Consider the following 19,793-nt stretch of genomic DNA (forward strand, 5'->3'; position numbering starts at 1 on the left):
GCGGTGGACTAAATCTTAAATCTTAGGCGATCAGTCTTAAATCAACTCTCCCATAAGGAGCCAACCCTACATGCCTTTTAACGTGCCTTGTGGGTGTGAAGGAAAAAATAGCATGTGCTCTGTTCTCTGGAAGGAGGTGCTGTCTTTCTCAAAATGGGCTTTCTGAGCAGAAAGATAGGTTTCCCAATCCCACACTTCTCCCCTCCCCCACTCCCCACAAAGCAACAGCAATTTTAAAGGAAGAGCAGCATCACCGTGTGTCAGCTGCCAGTTATGGCACCCCACTGAAGTGTCCAAAGCATGCACAGGTAGTTTGACAGGCACACAGTGTCACTTGCTGTGACAACCTAGGAGCAAAAAGACTCTCAGCATTTGGCCACCAGAATCAAACCTGGCTGTTTGAATGGCCTTTTTGATGGGTGAAGTTTTGAAGCTGCTGCTGGAGTAGCAGATCCCACTTGCAGGGTGATGTGACCTCCCTCCTTCCCAGGAGCTGTGCCAACAGGGCACATTGGTGTTCAGCCTTTGGCCCAGCCTGGCATTTGTACTGGTTATGCGTTCCCACAAGCTGTCAGCTTGAAATGCTGTTTAAAGCATGTAAGAACGTGTTCACGCTTGAAGAGTTATCCAAAGGCAGTCAAATGTAATGAGTCTTTAAATTGACTTAAATGAGCTGGAAATCAAACCTCTGAAGCAATTGCTGCTCAGGTTACTCACCACCCCTGTAATAAGGTAAACTTTGCAGTATGAAGCACATTCACCCTGAAGCAGAGATCTGTCAGGCTTGGAGCTGCAGGGCTACAGTATCTTTTAAGCTTTGTTGAGCCTCTCAGCATGGGAAACCCTGGAGAAACAGATCAAATGTACAGCGCAGCAACATTCAGCAAGCATTCCCCTAACCTTTAGTGGGAGTGATTTGAGCTTGGCAGTAGCCTTCAGATCAAATAAGTACTCAGCTAGTGGCATTTTACCCTGTTTATTGAGATAAAGGGGGTTCTGAAATGCTTCCTGGAGTTTGCTGTGGGAGCTTAAGGCTCCAGCACAAAGCCCTGTGACCTCTGCATCTCCAAGGGGGTCCCCTGTGCCACAGGAGGGCAGAGAAGGGGGAGTGTTGCTCTAAATCAGATGCTGCTTCCTGAAAACTTCCCAGTGTTGGGCTGTCTTCAGAACAGCTCCTGTAATGCATTAAATGTGCTTAGGTACATTTTACAAAGACAACAAGGCAGAGCCCTTCCCTCCCAGCTTGTCATACCTTGTCCCCTCTTTCTCTCTCAGAGACAGAAAAAAGCACCATAACATTGATGCTGGCTGAAGGCAGTCCAACAATAACGCCTGCCTTTCCATACTGACATAGAGGGAAACAGGCTCCATAGTCTGGACTTTATATCACTCATTGCTCATTCACTGGGGAACTTGACCAGGTGGCAGTTGTCTGACTAAGCCCTGCTGACTTTATTTCCAGCTTGATACTTCATTATCAGATGGGTTATTGGCTGCTTAATGAACTGTGAAATTGCTAATGCTGTCCCTTCAGTGCTGTAATTTCTGCAGTCTGTAATCTTTACCCTGTTTCCTTAGCCCTCTACTGAAAAATGGGATTTAGCATCACTGGCCAGAAGGCATTAACTGATTTCACTCACATTTCTCTGGGTCTTCAATGTAGACAAAAGCCATCCTTAGTGCCCTCAGCACTTCATCAGCGGCCACACAATTATAATCTGTGCCAAGTCATTTCTTATGTTCCCAACATGCAGTTACAACCTTGCACTAAGATTTTACCCTAGTAAAACACAGAAGTATTGATCAGAAGGGAAATAGCAAGCGCTAGCTCTTTGCAGCTCTTTCTTCAAAAGGGCAACCTCATTTCAGACAGGTAGGTGCACATTTCATTCCAAGTGGGTATGCTTGGGAAAAGGGTGAGGCTGCAGTCTTGTGAAGGGCACAGACTTTAGGAACATGGCTCCCTAGAGTGCTGCCCACTGCACTCCAGTGTTCACATTTGTAATCACTGAGATGTCTAGGAAGCAGTGAGAGCAGGGTTTACCTCTTGACAAAGCAGAGTAACCAAACCAAATTTTATACTGAACCTTCACCACGTGTCTCTGCATTGTCTCCTGGACAGCTTTAGCCATGGAAATTAAACTTACCTTGCAGACCCTCTCAATTACCTAGGACAACAAGTAGAAAAGAATTGGAGCCAATACCAAAGGAATGCTTTTCTCATATTATGACCTTTACAAGATTTTAATCCAACTTTCTGCTCAAGTTCCTACTGTTAAAAACCAGATAAAAAGTATTAAGTCCTACTCAGCTGGTTTTATTTCGTTCTTTATGGATGTACATACAAATGACAATATGTATAGATCTAAAAGCCAATAAATGGAAAAGAGCTACCAGTTAAAAAAAATATTGTAAATCATAAAAAAATTAGGCTTACTCTACATCACAATAGTTAAATGACTTGCATCAAGCTGATACTACTGTTCATTTTTAACCGTTACTGTTAACAACTTGTGGAAAATAAACTTTCAGTGTTCCATTTCTTTCAGTCATTTGTATCGCTCTTTTGCTTCACTCCAATGAGACAATGAAAGTAGTTTGCCCTGTGGTTCAACCACTTTCTACTTTCTAATTCCTTTTCACTAACTCAAAGTCATCTGGTAAATTACAGGAGAATGTACAAATGAATCATGTCTGCATTTTAGGAACTCCTAAGAATATCTGTGCTCAGCTAAATTTAGTAAAATCTGCCTAATTTTAGTCTGGGGCTTAAATCTGGTCGGCAGGGTTGTCTTTGCATTAATGTGTTGCAGTGTGCTGTAGCAGTGGATCTCCAGCAGGAAGCTGTTGGCAATGGAACCCAGTGCCCACATTGTCCCTATTGTGGAGGTTTACTTTGAAATGGTCTTAGTCTGGATGTACGTTAGCAGCTGGAGCACATCCATCCACGTTTGGTTTCACACACTCCAGAGGCACTCTGATACTGAAGTGTGGCAATTTAGAACCATAGGGAGAGTTGCTTAGAAACATCTCCTGAGGCAGAACAAAACGCTGGTAAAAGGCACACCAGATGAAGTCCAATTTCCCATTGCTTTGTTCTTTCTGTTCTGATGTCCTCATAATTGAAGCGCTGATGTTTAAAATCAAGATGAGAAAGGTTTAGACCTCAAAGAGTATAGATAGATTACAGGACATGCTTAGAATCATAGAATCAACTGGGTTGGAAAAGACCTCCAAGATCAAGTCCAACCCTTGATCCAACACTGCCATGGTTATTAGCTTGATCATTCGAAGTCCAGAGAGCTTTTAATAAACATTTTCCAACAAATTCCTGAAAACTGCTGAAAAAGAAATCTGTGGTTATCCCATGACTGAGATCCATATGTTTTCTGTTAAATTTTTGTCTGGCTATGCTCAAACAACTCTTGCTGTTAGCTTCAGGTAGCAGAAGCAGGTGCAACTCCAGTTATCACAGTGCAGGTTTGGCAATTGGCAGCAGCAGAGAACCAGCTATCAACTTATACAATTCTCTTCAGCCTGTAGTTTTCCTCTTTCCAAAGCAGCAGGTTTCAGCTGCCCTGACTGTTCTCTCCATCTCCACTCTCAATGTCAATGAAGAACGGAGCCCTGATTTTCATGGCTGAATATTTCAGCGAGTACCACATCCCATGCCACGTAGACCAAACCATGCCATCGTCATGGGAGCCCTTGTACCTTCCTCTTCTGTAGTATCGTCCATTGAGGTTTGCGGCATGGCACCTTGTGATGATGTAGGAGAGGGAAAAAGGGAATTATGCTTAGCGTGGGAAGATATTGCATCATTGCAGTGCAGTACAGTTTTCACACAACATACATCTAGAAATACCAGGGTGGGATGGAAATGTGGTTAGTGCACTTAGTGGAACCCAAACAAGTATATGGGTCATACTAAAGTAGACGCCTACACTAGTCACAGAATTCAACCTGTAGACTCCTTCAGGTGTATTAATTATGGACATTATAACCACATTGCCTAAACAGAGGGGTGTAGTGCCATTTGTTAGGCTCTAGCTCAAGTGTAGGCAGCTCCATATTGACACTTAAAAATGCAGATGTCTTTTAATGAAGGTGAATCCTACTATTGATGTAGCTTCACTGATTTCAATTGTTATGTGATGAGGGTCTGGCCAAAGGGGCTCATCCTGCAGTAAAGCAGAGAAAAACTGAGAGTGGTGTGTCCATGGTCCCAGGGCAGGTGAACCTGAGTCCCTGCCCACTGATGTGTGACATATGCCCAACTAGCAAATATACCATCACATCTGTTATGGGATAGCTCACCCCCTAGACATGCTCCACAAGAGAGAAATGTCCTTTGTACATGCTTCAGGTTGCTATGGGTACAGTTGTTTTCTTTTCTGGAGTATAACCCAAAGCACTTTTAGGAATTTTAACTGGGCTTTTTTCCTTCCAGGTCATTGGCCCCTATGCATTTGTTCTGACCCATTTTCCTAAAGTGAATGCAACTTACCTGTGGCCCATTTCTTAAAATGAATTCAACTTACCTGCTTTGCTATAATGAAAGAAGCAGTTTGCTTTCCTTTGAGGATCTGTAGGTGTGAACATCTTAGGTTTGGCTGTGCAAGGTGGCAAATGAACACAGCAACCTCCAGCTGCTGTAAGGCAGGCAAGTCCTCTCAGCTGTACAGCCACCCACACTCGACTCATCCGAGAGGAATCAGCTATTTTCCGTACCTGTTAAACCACCAACCGCCCTTATTCTCTGATGCACAGTTGCCTGCCAGGAATCGATCGTGATCCTTGTCAAATGTGGTGAACTGCATCCCTCTATGAGAGGCTGACCACTGATCTTCAAAATTGCTCCCAGCAGACAGAGCGTCGCCAGCGTTACCAGAATACGTGCCAAACCATAACCTGTAATTGTCCTGCAGGAATATGTGACACATGTCTTTGATATCAGCTCATTCTGTCCTTCCTCCCATTTTTGAGATCAAATTTGCCCTGGCCATTTTATCCACTTTTGAAGTCAAGGGTGACTTTTGTCTCCGTGCTTTAATGATCCTAGTGCAGATCAATGAAGGATTTAAACTTCCAGAAGGGATTGCTAATTACTGCTGCTGCTACAAAGGGCTTCAGGTTTGTCGTGGTTCAACAACCACTTCATACACTCTACAGCAAGATGAAAGGCTCTTTCTAGCTGACCAAGAACAAACTTAGCAAAAAACTCTGCCAAGTAGTTGCCTTCATAAACTGATCAGTTGTTCAGCTAGAATAAATTCTTAGGCATTTTGCTCTTCCAAGGACTAGAAGTCATCTGATTTCTGGCTAAATGGTCTGGTCCTGGTGGGAATAATTAGAATAATAGTTCCATTGTGCACAGCTAACAGGTCTAAGAGACATTTGATATGAGATGGATGATTAGTTTTGTGTTGTGGGCTTTCTCCTGTCATTATAGTCCTCCTTTCTTTATGAAAAATGGCAATAAGGTATTAAAATGAAGCTGTTCTAACTTTTAATAAGAAAGCTCTAATCACAAACTGAGCATAATGTGTACATTTCTGGAGCAGTGATGGAGTTGGTACTAGGACTGGTCCATGCAATGGAACTCATGTCCTTGTTTATTTGGGCTACTTGTATGTGGTGTTCAGAAAGGCAAGCCTGCAAAGAACAGCACCTGTATGGAGCAGGATGCTGTCTACAGCTAGGAAGCAAACATGGAAATACAGGATGTTTCTGTCTTTGGGCTTTCTGTGTCTGTAGCATGAGGTGTAGTGCTACAGGTACCTCTTTTCAAGATAGGAACTTACAACTGCTCTTTCAAGGCTTTGATTAAAGTTCACTGTTTTATTTTAAAACAAGGTAGAGAGGGTTTGTTCTGGTGCTTGCCTTTTATGTGACAGTCTGAAACACTCCCTTAGGAAGTAGGAGAATAGGGTTCCATTTTGTTGCAGAGGTTCAAACCCTAAGGGTCTTCTCACTCGCAGCAGACTTTTTTAATCATGAGACTAGAGGCAAGAACATATCTCTTTGTGCCCTGCAGCAGAGGGATGCACTACCATAGAGCTGCCTTCAGTGCCGCAGCAGAGATAGCAAGAGAGCATACGCACATGATTCTGTCACCTGGTGACTTCGACACTCCACAGTTGTAAGGGAAAGATCCCAGGCTTATGTCCCTGCTCCCAGGACTGTTTGTCAGTTAGACAAACTAGGAAGCCCAGGGAACCACAGAAGATAACTTTTGCAGAGCTGTAGTTACAAACCTGATACTGGTCTGATGCTGCAGATGCAGATGCACCACCCTCACAGACCAAAACAAGCAAGTCATGGCTCTCCCCCTTTCTTACCTGCTCATTTGCAAGTTGGAAATTTTCATAGACCGCGTAACGTCTTTCCCCATGCCAGTCCATCAGTTCAATCTTTAATGAGCTCTCTCCTAAACATAAAGTTGTGTCCTGTTAGATGAACTATCTAATGCAAATTACAAAGAAATCTGTAGAGGAAAAATACTTGGACCTCTAGCAAGCAGGTCATAGATGTGGTCATTGCCCAGCCAGTATTCGTCATTCTTGCCCTGGAATCTCCCAAATCCCAGTTTGTATTCATCCCATTTCCTGCAGTGAGATACAAATATCAATTTCAGCATGTGAGGGAATTAGGCAGTTTGTGACACTTAGATATGGTAACAAGTAAAATTTCACCTGTATTTCTAGACACTGTTTTCTGAAAGTATCCGACTCATCACAAGCTGAGCTGAGATTTGTCACTTTGCCTTAGAAGTAAGTACAACTCACAGCTTACTTTTTCTCCTTCTAAACCTATGCACACATATATTGGGATCAAACCTTCAAACTGGCAGATGTGATGCTCACAGAGTGAGGTTGTCAGTTAGATGAAAAGGGAAAGCAGAAGCTGTCACATTGGTCTTCAGCAAAACACCTGATATTGTTCTTCACCAAGTCATAATTCACATTATTTATGTATTATCTTTGATATTCACATATACTTCCTGTGTATCATCATTTCCAGTTTTAGTAACCCTGTGTTTATTCCCACTTTCATGTTGTTGTTATGGATATTGAGTCTACCTGACCTACATATTAGTCAATGCTCCTCTTTGGGATGTTTTCCATTCACTTGAACTGCCATGGCCAGTAGCTATCACTCTCTGGGCAAGCCAGCTTAGAGCCAGTTGAGGTAGCTTTGCAATGGACTGAACAGACTTTAAGAGGCACTAGATAATCCCTGAAATTGTGTGTGATGTGATAGTGAAATAATCTGCATGGGGACATTTCTTCTTTACTGTGCTACCAGAGCATCTCTCCTCCTGTAAATTTCTGTGTGAAAGTCACCTCTCTGGGACTTTCCATAGAGAAAGGACAATCTGGTTTGGCATCTTTTTGAATTATCTAAATACGGTAATAAATCTTACAACATGCTGAACATAATTCCTGATATGGAAACAGGTATGTTCAACAAATCTCAGTCTATGCACTGGCAGCAAATACCTGCCAGTTTGGAGCTTTTGACAGTCTCCAATAATGATAAAACAAATATGCATTCAAATGCAGAAAAGCTATGGAAAGGATATGATAGGTCCAATTTGAAAATGGTCTCTTACTGCCAGTAGGTACCACCAGATTGCTCTAATCTTAAGTAATCATCCAATATGCAAGACTAATATATAGTCTTGCATATCCTGCTTCACAAGGGTGGGGGTTTGTCAGGCAGCAGGACAGGAGTGGGAGCTGTTGGCCTGACTGAAAGCCCTCTGGATGCAACTACGATGCACCCACCTGTTGAAATTCTCCCTGCCGTTACTCCGCCGTTGGATGACCGTCCACCCCCCTCCATCAGACATGTCACAGTACACCAGGAAAGGCTCTCGGTCTGCTCTGGGCCTGATTCGGTAGTAGCCACTTTTGGTTTTCTTCCGATTATACACTGCAGAGCAATCTAGGCAGAGTGGTATCTGTTTGTTAAATGGTGTGGTGGGAAAGCAAAGGGATAAGTGCCACCAAGAGAAGACATCACTGAGAGGCTGTGTGGGACAAGAACACTTTGGCTAGCCTGTGTATAGCTATGCAAGCCCTGGAAAATTAAAGCAAATGGTTCAGCAATGTAGTAGCAAGGCTATTTTGCAAATGGCTGGGCCTGACAAAGAGCAGTAAGGCTCGAGAGCCTTTACAGCCATGCCTTCTGAGGGAATCATTCCCAAATCTTTGGTGAGATACAGGACAGCTGCAGCTTAGGCTGAGGCTATAACATTATAGTCATGCAGGACTGAAACCATCTCTGTCAGCAAGATCATTCACAGGGAAGCTAATTTCCATGTGGACAGTAAGGTAACCTTAGCTGTATTTCAGATAGAATCAGGGAACAACAATTCTAAAATAAGAGGCTAAGCTTCGGTGACCAGCTCTACAAGGGCTGTATCAGGACCTCAGTGTTCTGCACTTTCAATGTAATCCCCACAAAGGATAAAATCTTGGCCACAGGCGAAGATGCCATTTATGACCATGTTCTCAAAATAACACCAAAGAACATGCATGCCTGTTACTCTCCCACAGAAGTGATGAAGGAACTGAGGAATGGGGAGGCTTGGCTCCTCTAAATAGGTTTCAGTGCCTGCAGCTGAGCTAGGCACCCTGAACTTCCCTAAGTCACTCAGGGGAAATGGGTTCTTCAAGAGCAGGGCCCACCTTTTCCCAAAGCAGGTGCCTAAAGTTAAGTCTAATGGAAAATGTGAGAGGTGGCTGTTCCTCTCTGCAGCAGAGTCCCAAGTGAGAAGCCCAGCTTCAAGTGTCCATGTTGTGCTTGGATTGTAGCTGCCTAAAGATTGGCCAGCTGACTATTTGCTGCTACCAGTACCACTAGTCAGCTTTTCTCCTTCCCATGTATCTGCATTTTAAAATACAATCCACTTAAAAAAATTTAAAACTTTTAGCAGAAATAAAATATGACACATGAGACACTGCTGGGAGAAATTAACATTATGGCATGTTACTGCAAACTGTACCTTGGTCATAAACTATCAAATTTCCACTGGTTGTGGGTAAAAGAATCTCATGCTGCATGCTCCTGTTGCCTGAGAACAGCCCACTTTTTGTTCTGTGGTAAGTGTTCTCCAGGATGTCCTTCAGTTGCAGGTCGTATAAGTAAAGCAAGTCTTGAAGTTGTTTTAACCTTTGTCTTAAATTATTGTTGTCTAGGAGGCAGACATCTTTGTCCTATGGAGAAAATGAAACAACCCCCCCCATGCTTCAGTCAGTGGTAAGTACAGAGAGGCAGAGAGAGGAGTATCTGTCTCCTCTTGACCCTAACATGTCACATTGCCACTGTGGATCAAAATGATTTGATGGTCGTATCTTGCTAAGATACACAAATCTTGCACAGCATGAGCTGTTAAGTTGAATCCAGTGAAAATGGTGTTTCTACAACAACCTTGGCATTGATCAGAGCATGCCAGAATATGATCAGATGCACAAAAACTTACTTTGGACAAAAATAATTTGTCTTGACCCCCATTAAATGAGCTCAAAGGGAAGGTTTGCAGACTACGAAAATGCTCAGATTGATAAGAGGGAGAAAACTCGGCTCTTGCACTGCAGACAGGGCAAACCAGCAAGGTTCCAGAATCATCTTTGTGTAAAACTGGAAGATAAAAGAGCTGATATTTTGGCTATAAAAATATATATTTTTAAAAAAGAGCTTGTTGTTGTTTTTAATTCTTAGCAATGTCAATTCTGTCACCCAGACAGCTGCACAGCCCTTAATGCTGTGAAAACCCTGTATTATCAGTACAAGAAGAGTGACATTCCTTTAGTTGCAGGTAGATGCTTTCTTGCTCTACTCTTACAGATCTCCATCCCTCTTGTGAGGGAACATCCATCTCTGTATGACTGGGAATGGCGAACCATTGAGAGATTGTACAGACGCTAACTGACAGATACTCACGGAAAACCTGGGTGCAGGTGAGCTGAAGCTGACCAGGAGAAGAAGCAGCAGCAACCTGTGCATCATGACACACACTTCTTATCACCTGAAAAGAAGCCATAGATAGGCTGCACTGGAGGTTTCTTTAGTTCCTTTCACAACCTAATCCCCCTCACGGTTATGTTAATTCCCCAGAAAATGCTGTAGGATTTGTTAAGGAGGTTGCTTGAAACTACAGACAGGACAAAATCAGAGGAAAGATGCATATTAAGGCGAAGCTAAAGCACCAGTGCAGCATGCTGACAGGGGCATTGAGCCTTAGGTCTGAGCTCCTGATTCCCTGTAGAAATAAAACCCTGTGTGACTTTCCAGCAGCCTCTTCTCCCAAGTGTCCACACAGTTGGGAAGTTACTCAGCAATCACACCTCCTTGGAGCACTCTTGCAAAAATCACACAGTGTTTATTCAGTTCAACCTCCCCAAAGTTACGAAGAATTTTACCTCCTGGGTTGAGCGACCATGGACATTGCCCCTCCTCAGTCCCTGGAGTGGTCTGTCAGGATGGGATTACCTTGAATGCCAAGGGCAGAAGTCACACATATGACAGAGTGGAATGGGATAGTTTTCCCTTGGATTTCAGTGGAAAAGATCTCTGCTGCCAATCTGCCCCAACACACAGATGTGACTTTCATTGGAGAAAAGCTAGAAAAAAATGATAAGTGCTGACACTGGGAACACGCAGTTGAGTGTGAGCGAACAGTACAAATTGTTCCCAGTGCACTTGCATGATGCTTTAAAAAAAAAATTAGAAAAAAAATATCTGAAAAATAGGCTAAAACCAACCCCCCTGCTTCACATCTGGAAGTGCTGCAGAAACTTGGCTACCCAGCTCTATTCTCTGAGCGACGTGCTTTGTTCCAGCTATGGCTCTACTAGCATCTTTGCAGCGGCTGATGCTAGAGCTGCTTCCAGAGCCAGCAACAGGGGACTCCTCTGCCAAGATGGGCAGGCAGGGCCCAAAGCAAGCCAAGGGAAGATCTCCATGCAAGTCACCCATAAAAGATGTTGTGCAGAAGGATGTCCCAGTACATGGTAATTTTTCAGCTCATAGAGAGCAGAGTTCAATATTACAGCAAGGGATCACTGCCAGCCCACGACCACTAGTGCTGTTCACCCACAGCCATGCCAGTGCTGCAGCACTGGTGCTGAGGTCAGAATCAGGCTCCACACAGAGCACAGGGGTAGAGGCAAAAAGCTAACAGGAAGGATGGGTTTGAGCGACAGCTCCTGAAAACTAGAGAGTGCAGAGCAGAGAGAAAGAAAGCAACTCTATCCATGCCTTTATCAACACACGAAATGAACATACCTGTAACTTGCCTTTCTTCAGACCTCCTTCTAATAAGGTTATTGTCCTTGAAAGTCAACTGTGAAAGAAAGTGATCATAAACCTAGCTGCTTTTCTAGAGGTTGATGAGATTTCCCTCTCCAGAAGGCCCACATCAAGGGCACAGATGAAGAATGTTTCACAGCACCCGGCAGTTTCACAGAAAAGATACTCGCAACTCCTCATGGGAAAGTTAACCAAATCCCGGGTTTTCTGTTGTTACCCAATACTCATCTTGCTGCTTTCCAGGGACAATAAGCGACAGTAGGCTGCTATCAACAGTGCTCTCCAAAGGAAGGGGGAGAAGGTCTCTGCTGCTTGTGTACTATTACCCACCTTATTTGACTAGGAAGCTCAACCAAGGCTGACTTCTTTAAGTGTTTGTATGAATCACTCAGTCTAATGCTCCCAGTGGGAATTTTAGCTCATGTTTTAACACAGCCAGGCTCATTTCACCAAGTCCTGAAAGGTAGAAATAACACAGCTTTTCCATTCAACATTCCTTTTGCTGTTTAATCTGTTTTATAAGAACACAGCTGTAATGCCAAAGGAGCTGCAAATCTGAAGCAAGAAGTGAACACGGGAGTATTAAGCAAGATTTGCTATTAGACTGAAATCTCAGGAGGTTTGTAGTTGCGTAACTCTCCTCTGAGCTGGATGATTAGATTTGTCTGTTAACACAAACAAAGACATTTGTGGAAAAGAGAAAAAAAACCCCAAACCAAACAGATGGGCGACTCCCTTTGCATTAAGGCCAAAGAATTACAGATTACTTTAAAGAAAACAGCAAGAATGTTCCATTTTACAGAGTGTTTTTCAGAGGAGAGACCATGGGGACAAAAGACAAGGCATATAAACTCACAGTAAATTTCTGTGCTACTCTCAAGGAAAGCAGGACTATCCAGCTACTACCTAGTACAGCAATGCTGTTTGTTTCTTAAAAACTGAATTCCTCTTCTCCCACAAGAACCCTGGCCCATTTCACTGCCAAAGGATTATGCAAACAGTGCTTTTCTTCTCACTTCTTTTCTACCCCCAGTTTTAGGCTGGTGTTGACAGCTATGAAATTAAATGAGCGAAACACCTCCATATCTCCTCCTTAGTGGGTACTTAGCCCTTTCTTCTGTTCCTTTGGCCAGGGACTGCAGCTTACAGCAGGGTACTCAGTTACCTCCACTGGAGCACAGGGAGGCTACACATCATCCGCCAGGGCTTTCATTCACACCAGCATCTTTCGTAGCTGGACACATCCAGACAGCACTCGAGATGCTGCACAACAATTTATGCTCTTGCCTAGGAGACCAACATTCTCACTGGCCCGTAAGCACCTCCCGATCCCAGATGGGATTGCGGCAGGGCTGAGTTTGTGGTGGCAGTGTTGGAGTCATGGTGTGGGCAGCATGGTCAGTCCCTGCAGCTGTCTGCAGGGACATATGGTTAGGGAGCATCAGGCCTCATGTCACTAAGTCCTGCTGGTCCCTGAGTAGGAGGGAGAGGTGAAGCTACAGTGCCAATGAGACTCATACATGTATGTTATGTGACTGCAGCTTTGCAGGAACAGGACTCAATCTCCAACCCTTCTTCAGTGACTGCCAAATCATCTCTCAGAGCGAAGATGTCTGTAGCATTCTCATGCTCTCTGTAGGACTCCACTTAGTGTTGACCTCACCAATGTCTGCATGTGAAAATCCAGTCAGCTAGAACAGGATTCTTGCATACCTGCTTCATGATTAACTTTTTTTCCCAGGCTAGAGGAAGCTTTAGGAATATCTGAAGCACAAGAGAGAAGTTGCCATGAGGCTAAGTTCACGTGAGGTGGGTCTAGCAGGAGGGTGTGTTCATGTACTGCTTCCCCTGGCTTGAAGCTAAAATAATCAAGTCATCATAAAGAATGTGGACACTGTGATCACTGATGTTTCTTCACAGATATTGAAATCCCTAGTCAACGCAACTGTAAATGCTCTTTTCTTTTTCCTGGAAAACACATGCTTCACACATATTCTGCAGTGCAAATTCCTGTTTAGTTACTTGGAATGAGGTCAGATTCCCTTTTCTTAAGACAGTCAGTGATTCTTGTCAGCAAATACTAAGTCTCATTAAATAAAAAACTCCCCACCCTGCTGTCCTCCATCTTCCTTCCAGCAAAAGTATTTAGGTGCTGAATAACAGTCACAAAAAACTATTATTCACACATTAAATGCACAGCCAGCACATGCAAACTGGTGGATAAATGTGACTGAAGAGAATGGTTCTGGGGTAGCTCTTGATATTCCTACAGTCATTGGACACTGGGGTCCCTCTGAAAAATTGGCTTGGGATGAAGACATGAAGATGACACCTGAAGGATACGCACACCCCCAGAGTCCAAAGAAACATCACTGCAGATGGAAGACAGTTGTGGGATCTCAAAACTCTTCCAAGACCAGTTTCTTGTTGTCTGTTTGTTATGAAAGGTGGAAGGGAAGAAATGAGGCAGACTGCTTCAGGCTCCAAAGGAGGCACAGAGACTGAGGATTTCAGAGCAAGTCTCACTGCCTACCTGTGCTCTAGGAAAATTCAGGGTAGTCTGGACTCAGCTCAAAGCAAAACAGATCATTTGCAGTGAATCCAGGGGCTCTATGCATTTGCATTATTTTTATATTTCCCTATCAAATCCCACCATCCATGAACATCCTGCTCAATGGCAGAGACTGCAGATCATGATCTTTTGCAGGCACTGCAAGTGTGGAGGTACCTACCAGGGGCCTGCAGGCCTTTGATGCGTGAGCAAGTATACATCTTCTGTAGGAATCTTGTGCTGCCAGGTTTTTTAAAACAAAGTTAATATATGAGATCTGAAACAAATATTTACTGGTTTTTAATCTAACAATAAAGGGTTTCATCAAAAGTAAGATAAATTTAAGAGATCGGGATGACATCAGAGACCATAGTTTCAATTTATGAAATAACCGAAACTAGTATATGCACATGAGAAGTCTGTGGTTTTTAAGCAAGGAGTAACCACAGAAATCTGTGTACAAAGAAGAAGTAATAGTGGCAGACCATGAAACATGCTAGATCTGAATGTTTTGATAACATTCAAAGAGCACATACATAATTCAGTTTAACTAATGAGTCTGCATGCAGCCTATGAGTATCTAATGGGTTGACACAACAAACATAATTAGTTTGTAAGTTCCTGAGGGCAAGCACAGGTCCCTGCGATCTCACATCGGGAATAGCTGTACCAAAGGGAATTAGTCACAAGACTAGAGGGAATATGTAGATTATCTGCATGATCTTCTACCTACCTCAGGTCAGAGAACTCTCCTGACCTAATTCCCTCCCATTTGAACTAGAACATTTCTTTGAGAAAGAGACATCTTAAATGTTGAAGAACCAGCCACAAACCTTAGCAGGCTTCTCCAATTGCTTAATTATTTGCACCATTAATTATTATTCTTTTTTTGCCCTGAGTCTAAATGTGCCAAGTCTCATCCTGCAGCCTTTTAATCTCATGAGGCCTTATTCTGAGAAGGGGAAGAGCCCTCTGCTGCCAAATGTCTTTTTCCCTGCTGAAGGCTAGGTCTAGGTATATGCAAGCTGTGTGCCTGCTCCTGTCTGGGAACCCAAACCCCTGTTATCTACTTCAGCTGCAGGTGAAAGCCAGCAGGGTCATGGAGTGAGGGGTTGCATGGAGCTTTTCCTAGGTAAGGCTGAGAACCACAGCACAAGCGCATTACACTAGTGAGTAGGGCACTTGGCTGGCATGGGGAGGAACAAGTGATTTCATTCAGGGCTGTTTGATGTAGAACGTGTACATCGAAGCGAGAAGATTTGTGGGTGGTGTATGACAGTGTGTGGTGGAGGTGGTCTCAACGGGCATGTTGAGAGGACTCCAGGGACTGCAATCCTCTGCCTGGATTTGGGAGCCTGATCCAGTCTAGGCAGGAGCAAGCAGCAGGGATATGTGGCCAGGACATGCACAGGAACAGAACTGCAGGTTCTGGGGTGATCACTGCAGCCCAACAGAGAGGTGCCAAGTCAATGTAGTTGCCTCAAGGGTTAGGCAGTTGCTGACCAAATACCTTTCTAAATCTAAATGTTGTTGGTGTAAGTCTGCTTACCCACCTTCTAGGGCACCTAGATCTTTTTTCAGATCCAGCCTTGATTGACTTTAAGTCACTGTCCTGATTTCAGCTAGGGCAGAGTTAATTCCTTCTCAGTAGCTGTTACAGTGCTGTGTTTTTGATTTCGAATGAGTATGGTGTCAATAACACACTGATGTTTTGGATTTTTGCTAAGTTGTGTTTATCCGAAGTCAAGGACTTTTTTTTTTCTTGTCTCATGCTCTGCCAGTGAGGAGGTACACAAAAGAAACTGTGAGGGACCATATCTCGGACAGGTGACCTGAACTGACCAAAGGGATATTCCACACCATAGAATGTCATGCCCAGTATATAAACTGGGGGAAATTACCTGGAATGGTGGCCAATCTAGACTTGGGAAGTGGGTGGTGAGCAATTGCACTGTGCATCACTTGGGTTTTTTTCCCTGTTTATTATCATTATTTACCATTATTATTTCATTTTACTTTATAATAAATTACTAAACTGCTCTTAACTCAACATACAAGTTTTACTTGGATTCTCCTCCCCATTCCACTGGGGTGGGGTGGGGGGAGAGAGGGAGGATTGAGTGAGCAGCTGTGTGGTGCTTCATCTTCAGCTTGACGTAAAAGCATTACAGTCAACCACATTAAGGGCTGTGTAAAAAGTACAAGCAATATTTCCAAACCAAAATCTTTCCTGTTTGTGGACCCAAGGATCTTGCTATTCCTTTTGTCACAGACTTACGTGCTACATGTCACTCGCTAATCCCTACTGTTTGCTCCAGGACTTTTCAGTGTTACCTGTCTTCATCATAGTCACTGATGCTCCAAGTCTGACCTGCACGGTGTTACTCCCTGTAGTCAGGATGACTGAGATTTGCAACACATGAGAAGTTAGTCCAGAAATGCTTGCCAGCTTTTCAACATGTACACACATATGCCACGCAGGTGGCAGTTGCCTTGCAGCGAATTAGTGGGACTGTAAGTAGACTAAGGATTTTTTGAAAAGATGTTGCATGGTCCTTCAGGTACTGAGAGATGAAAAACATCATCCTGAGGTCTTTTGTTCTGAGATGGACAGTGGGTGTAAATTACAATTTACTCAGTGCTAGGCAGTTGTTCTTAATCTATCCATCCAACCACTGTTCCAACCTTTGTGTCCGCTGCAAACTTCATCACTCAGGTTTATATCTGGGCCATGGTTTAAAACAAAACAACACATTAAACAGTGTAAGACAACACCCAGTCCCTCTTAGGAAAACAATTGCTTAAAGATGGTTCCTTTTTCAGTTATTTTAAGACTAGTGTGCCTGGTTTACACTAATGTGAACCAAATCGAGTTTATATTCTTCTACTTTTTAAATCAAAGTCATTTTCTAGCCAGCTGGTTGCTTACCATTTGGAAGCAACAAAATACTTTTATTTTAGCAGTAAAACTTGCCATCTTGTTTTAGAAATATGTTTGACACAATTACTTTCCTTAATCCCATGTTGATTTGCAGTAATAACAATAACAACAGCAACTACAATTATTATTATTATTACTACTACTACTAAACTTCTTTAATATTTTATTAATCAAACCCCTCTGTCTACTCTGTTCTCGTTTCTCCTGGGAGCAAAGCCAAGCTGATAATCTATCACCATCAGGTTATCTGATATACCTGCTTTTAATATTGGCAGAGAATTGATTTTCTACCCAACTATCTTCATACGTCAGCTATTCCAAGACTTAATAAAATTATAATTATTTTTCTTGTCATTCTCTCTTAAAAGTATCAGATACAGAAGAGCCATACCTACCAATTTCAAAATCTGTCTTCTGTTATTCTGTTTACCACCCTCTCTGTTATTTTTGGAATGTAAAGTATGTCATCAGTGCTCTGAGAAAGGCATACTTAATCCTACTCTTTACCCACTATGTAACTGGATTATTTACTGAACATTTCAATCTTTTCTGCATTTTTTTGAAAATTCTGCTATTTTACACTGATGAATAATCATCAGAGGATCAGAAATGGATTCTAAAGGGTTATGAAATATCAGTATCATGAGTTAACCAGCAAAATATAATGAAAATTATTTAAAAGTCTTGAATTTAAAAACCACAATAGCTTCAATGCTTCCTTTTTACTTCTAGCTTTATGAATCTTAGATCTTGTTCCTATGCTTTTCTCTACCAGCTGAGAGCTAGAAGTATAATTTTATTAATAAAAAGGTGGTGTTTTTATTTTAGTCATCTGACTTCAGAAGTTAGAGTTTTAAGAAAAGAGATCAACCACCAGGAAACTCATGATGACACATGAGAGCTGGCAAATTTTCTACAGCATCACCAATGCTGTAAGATTAGTGACATTGAAAGGAGTAGTTAGTGACAATCAGTATCACTGGCAATGGTTAAAAATGGGAAAAACTGGTTTTCCTTTTAAAGTGCATCTGCAACCTTTAGAAAGCTGAAGGCCCTGGCATTCAGTCTGGTTGCCAAACTGGAAGCCTCCCACCTCCAGCCCCAACTTTTACTGGTTGTTACAGGTTGTTCTGTGAGAAGTATTTGGACAAGGCTCTCAGGCACATGGTGTGATTCTTGGGGTGTCCTGTGCAGGGCCAGGAGTGGAACTTCAATGATACTTGTGGGTTGCTGGCAATTCAGGATATTCCATGATTCTATGTTTCTATTATTTGCTGCCACTGTCTGTACTAGCTATTTACCCATACATTTATATATATATACAGATTTAGAAGGGAAAATTTCTATTTAGTCTGCTGCCCAGAAAGGCTTCCTATTCTCATCATTCATCTTAAAGATTTTACTTCTTTTGGGCAGGGAGCATCCCGAAAATCTCCTGCATCGGTTAACCGCATCTCTGCAGACCAAGCCCCAGCAGCCACGGGAGCAGGCCCCAAAAGCTCGCTTTGAGCTCCCTCTGCTGCCGACCATCCTGCAGAAGGCCTCTCCAGCGCAGCCCTGGCCTCAGAAGCAGGAGCAGCACTTGTACCGTGGGATGATCATGGACTGCTTGTCACTTGGCTGTTGGAAGCGATGAGGTAGGCGTGAAGCCTCTGCAGAACACAGGGTAACACGCTGCATTCTGGAGGCTCTGATTCTGCAAAAACGTAAGTGCTCGATGCTGTGTGAAAACCCCAAGTGCTCAGTGTGATGCGTCTGCACTGGATGGGAACAAGTGGTGCCACAGGCTGTGGGGGCCTGGCTGGCCCACAGCCCCTGCCAGACCTCAGCCAGCCCTATGCTGAGCGCAGCCCGACAAAGCTGCCGGTGATGCGGAAAAGGCATTAAGAGGCATCAAACCACAGCAGCAAAGTTTACAAAATCCAAGTGGCCAGGGCTCAGAAGATGGAGGATGGCTCTGCTGGAGCGGGCTGGATGGAGTTTGGTGGGCCAGGGGCAGCATGGCCCCACACAGAATCATACAGAATCAATTAGGCTGGAAAAGACCTCTGAGACCATCGAGTTCAACTTATGACCTAACACCACCATGTCAACTATACCATGGCACTAAGTGCCACGATCAGTCTTTCCTTGAACACCTCCAGGGATGGTGACTCTACCACCTCCCTGGGCAGCCCATTCCACTCTTTAATCACACTTTCTCTGAAGATATTCCTCCTAATGTCCAATCTGAACCTCCCCTCGCATAGCTTAAGGCTATGTCTTCTAGTCCTGTCACTAGTTACCTGGGAGAAGAGCCCCCCCACCTGGCTACAACCTCCTTTCAGGTAGTTGTAGAGAGTGATAAGGTCCCCTCTCAGCCTTCTTTTCTCCTGGCTAAACACCCCAGTTCCCTCAGCCACTCCTCACAGTACTTGCATTCCAGACCCTTCACCAGCCTTGTTGCCCTTCTCTGGACATGCTCCAGCACCTCAATGTCCTTCCTGAATTGAGGGTCCCAGAACTGGACACAGTACTCCAGGTGTGACCTCACCAGTGCAGAGTACAGTGTGACAATCACAATCCTGCTGGCCACACTATTGCTGATACAGGCCAGGATGCCACTGGTCTCCTTGGCCACCTGGGCACACTGCTGGCTCATGTTCAGCCACCGTCGACCAGCACCCACAGGTCCTTTTCTGCTGGGCTGCTTTCCAGCCACTCTTCCCCAACCTGTAGCGTTCCTGTTGAACCTCATGCAACTGGCCTCGGCCCATCGACCCGGCCTGTCCAGATCCCTCTGCAGAGCCTTCGTGCCTCCCACCAGACCAACGCTCCCACCCAAGTTGGTGTCGCCCGCGAACGCCCCCGAGGGGGGGACGCCCTGGAGGGCCCCGCTGCCCACCGGCGGGCGCGGCGCGGGCGGCGCGGGGGCGGTGGCGGCGGGGCCGTTGCCATGGCAGCAGGTGGGCCCGCCCGGTCCGGCCCAGGTGCAGCCGAGCG

The 19,793-nt window shown here is 44.0% G+C and overlaps 1 protein-coding gene across 2 annotated transcripts; it reads right to left on the reverse strand.

The window, feature by feature from the left end:
- Window positions 1-2,306: 2,306 nt before the first annotated feature.
- Window positions 2,307-11,347, reverse strand: LOC113989008 (fibrinogen-like protein 1). Of its 2 annotated transcripts, XM_039389238.1 has the most exons (9): window positions 11,296-11,347; window positions 10,501-10,631; window positions 9,952-10,036; window positions 9,014-9,224; window positions 7,791-7,950; window positions 6,511-6,608; window positions 6,342-6,430; window positions 4,732-4,922; window positions 2,307-3,759 (listed from the first exon to the last, which is right to left on the reverse strand). In XM_039389238.1, the coding sequence occupies exons 3-9, from the start codon at window positions 10,015-10,017 to the stop codon at window positions 3,570-3,572; spliced, it is 1,005 nt and encodes a 334-aa protein (XP_039245172.1). In that variant the 5' UTR covers window positions 10,018-10,036; window positions 10,501-10,631; window positions 11,296-11,347; the 3' UTR covers window positions 2,307-3,569. The 2 variants fall into 2 exon arrangements, with proteins under 2 accessions (XP_039245172.1, XP_039245174.1); XM_039389240.1 differs by lacking the exons at window positions 10,501-10,631; window positions 11,296-11,347 and having other exon boundaries at window positions 9,952-10,102.
- Window positions 11,348-19,793: the final 8,446 nt, after the last annotated feature.

Source organism: Pipra filicauda, unplaced genomic scaffold (genome assembly GCF_003945595.2).
Source record: "Pipra filicauda isolate LSUMZ 115617 unplaced genomic scaffold, ASM394559v2 scaffold124_size2119055_pilon, whole genome shotgun sequence".
Lineage (NCBI taxonomy): Eukaryota > Metazoa > Chordata > Aves > Passeriformes > Pipridae > Pipra > Pipra filicauda.

What these genes read in the sequence shown, in the direction of transcription:
- LOC113989008 (XM_039389238.1), bottom strand. Translation starts at nt 10,017, where the DNA reads ATGATGCACAGGTTGCTGCTGCTTCTTCTCCTGGTCAGCTTCAGCTCA. An exon ending in CTATGACCTGCTTGCTAGAG is followed by an intron (nt 6,431 to 6,510) that starts GTCCAAGTATTT and finishes CTTTATGTTTAG; the next exon opens with GAGAGAGCTCATTAAAGATT. An exon ending in TCCAACTTGCAAATGAGCAG is followed by an intron (nt 4,923 to 6,341) that starts GTAAGAAAGGGG and finishes ATATTCCTGCAG; the next exon opens with GACAATTACAGGTTATGGTT.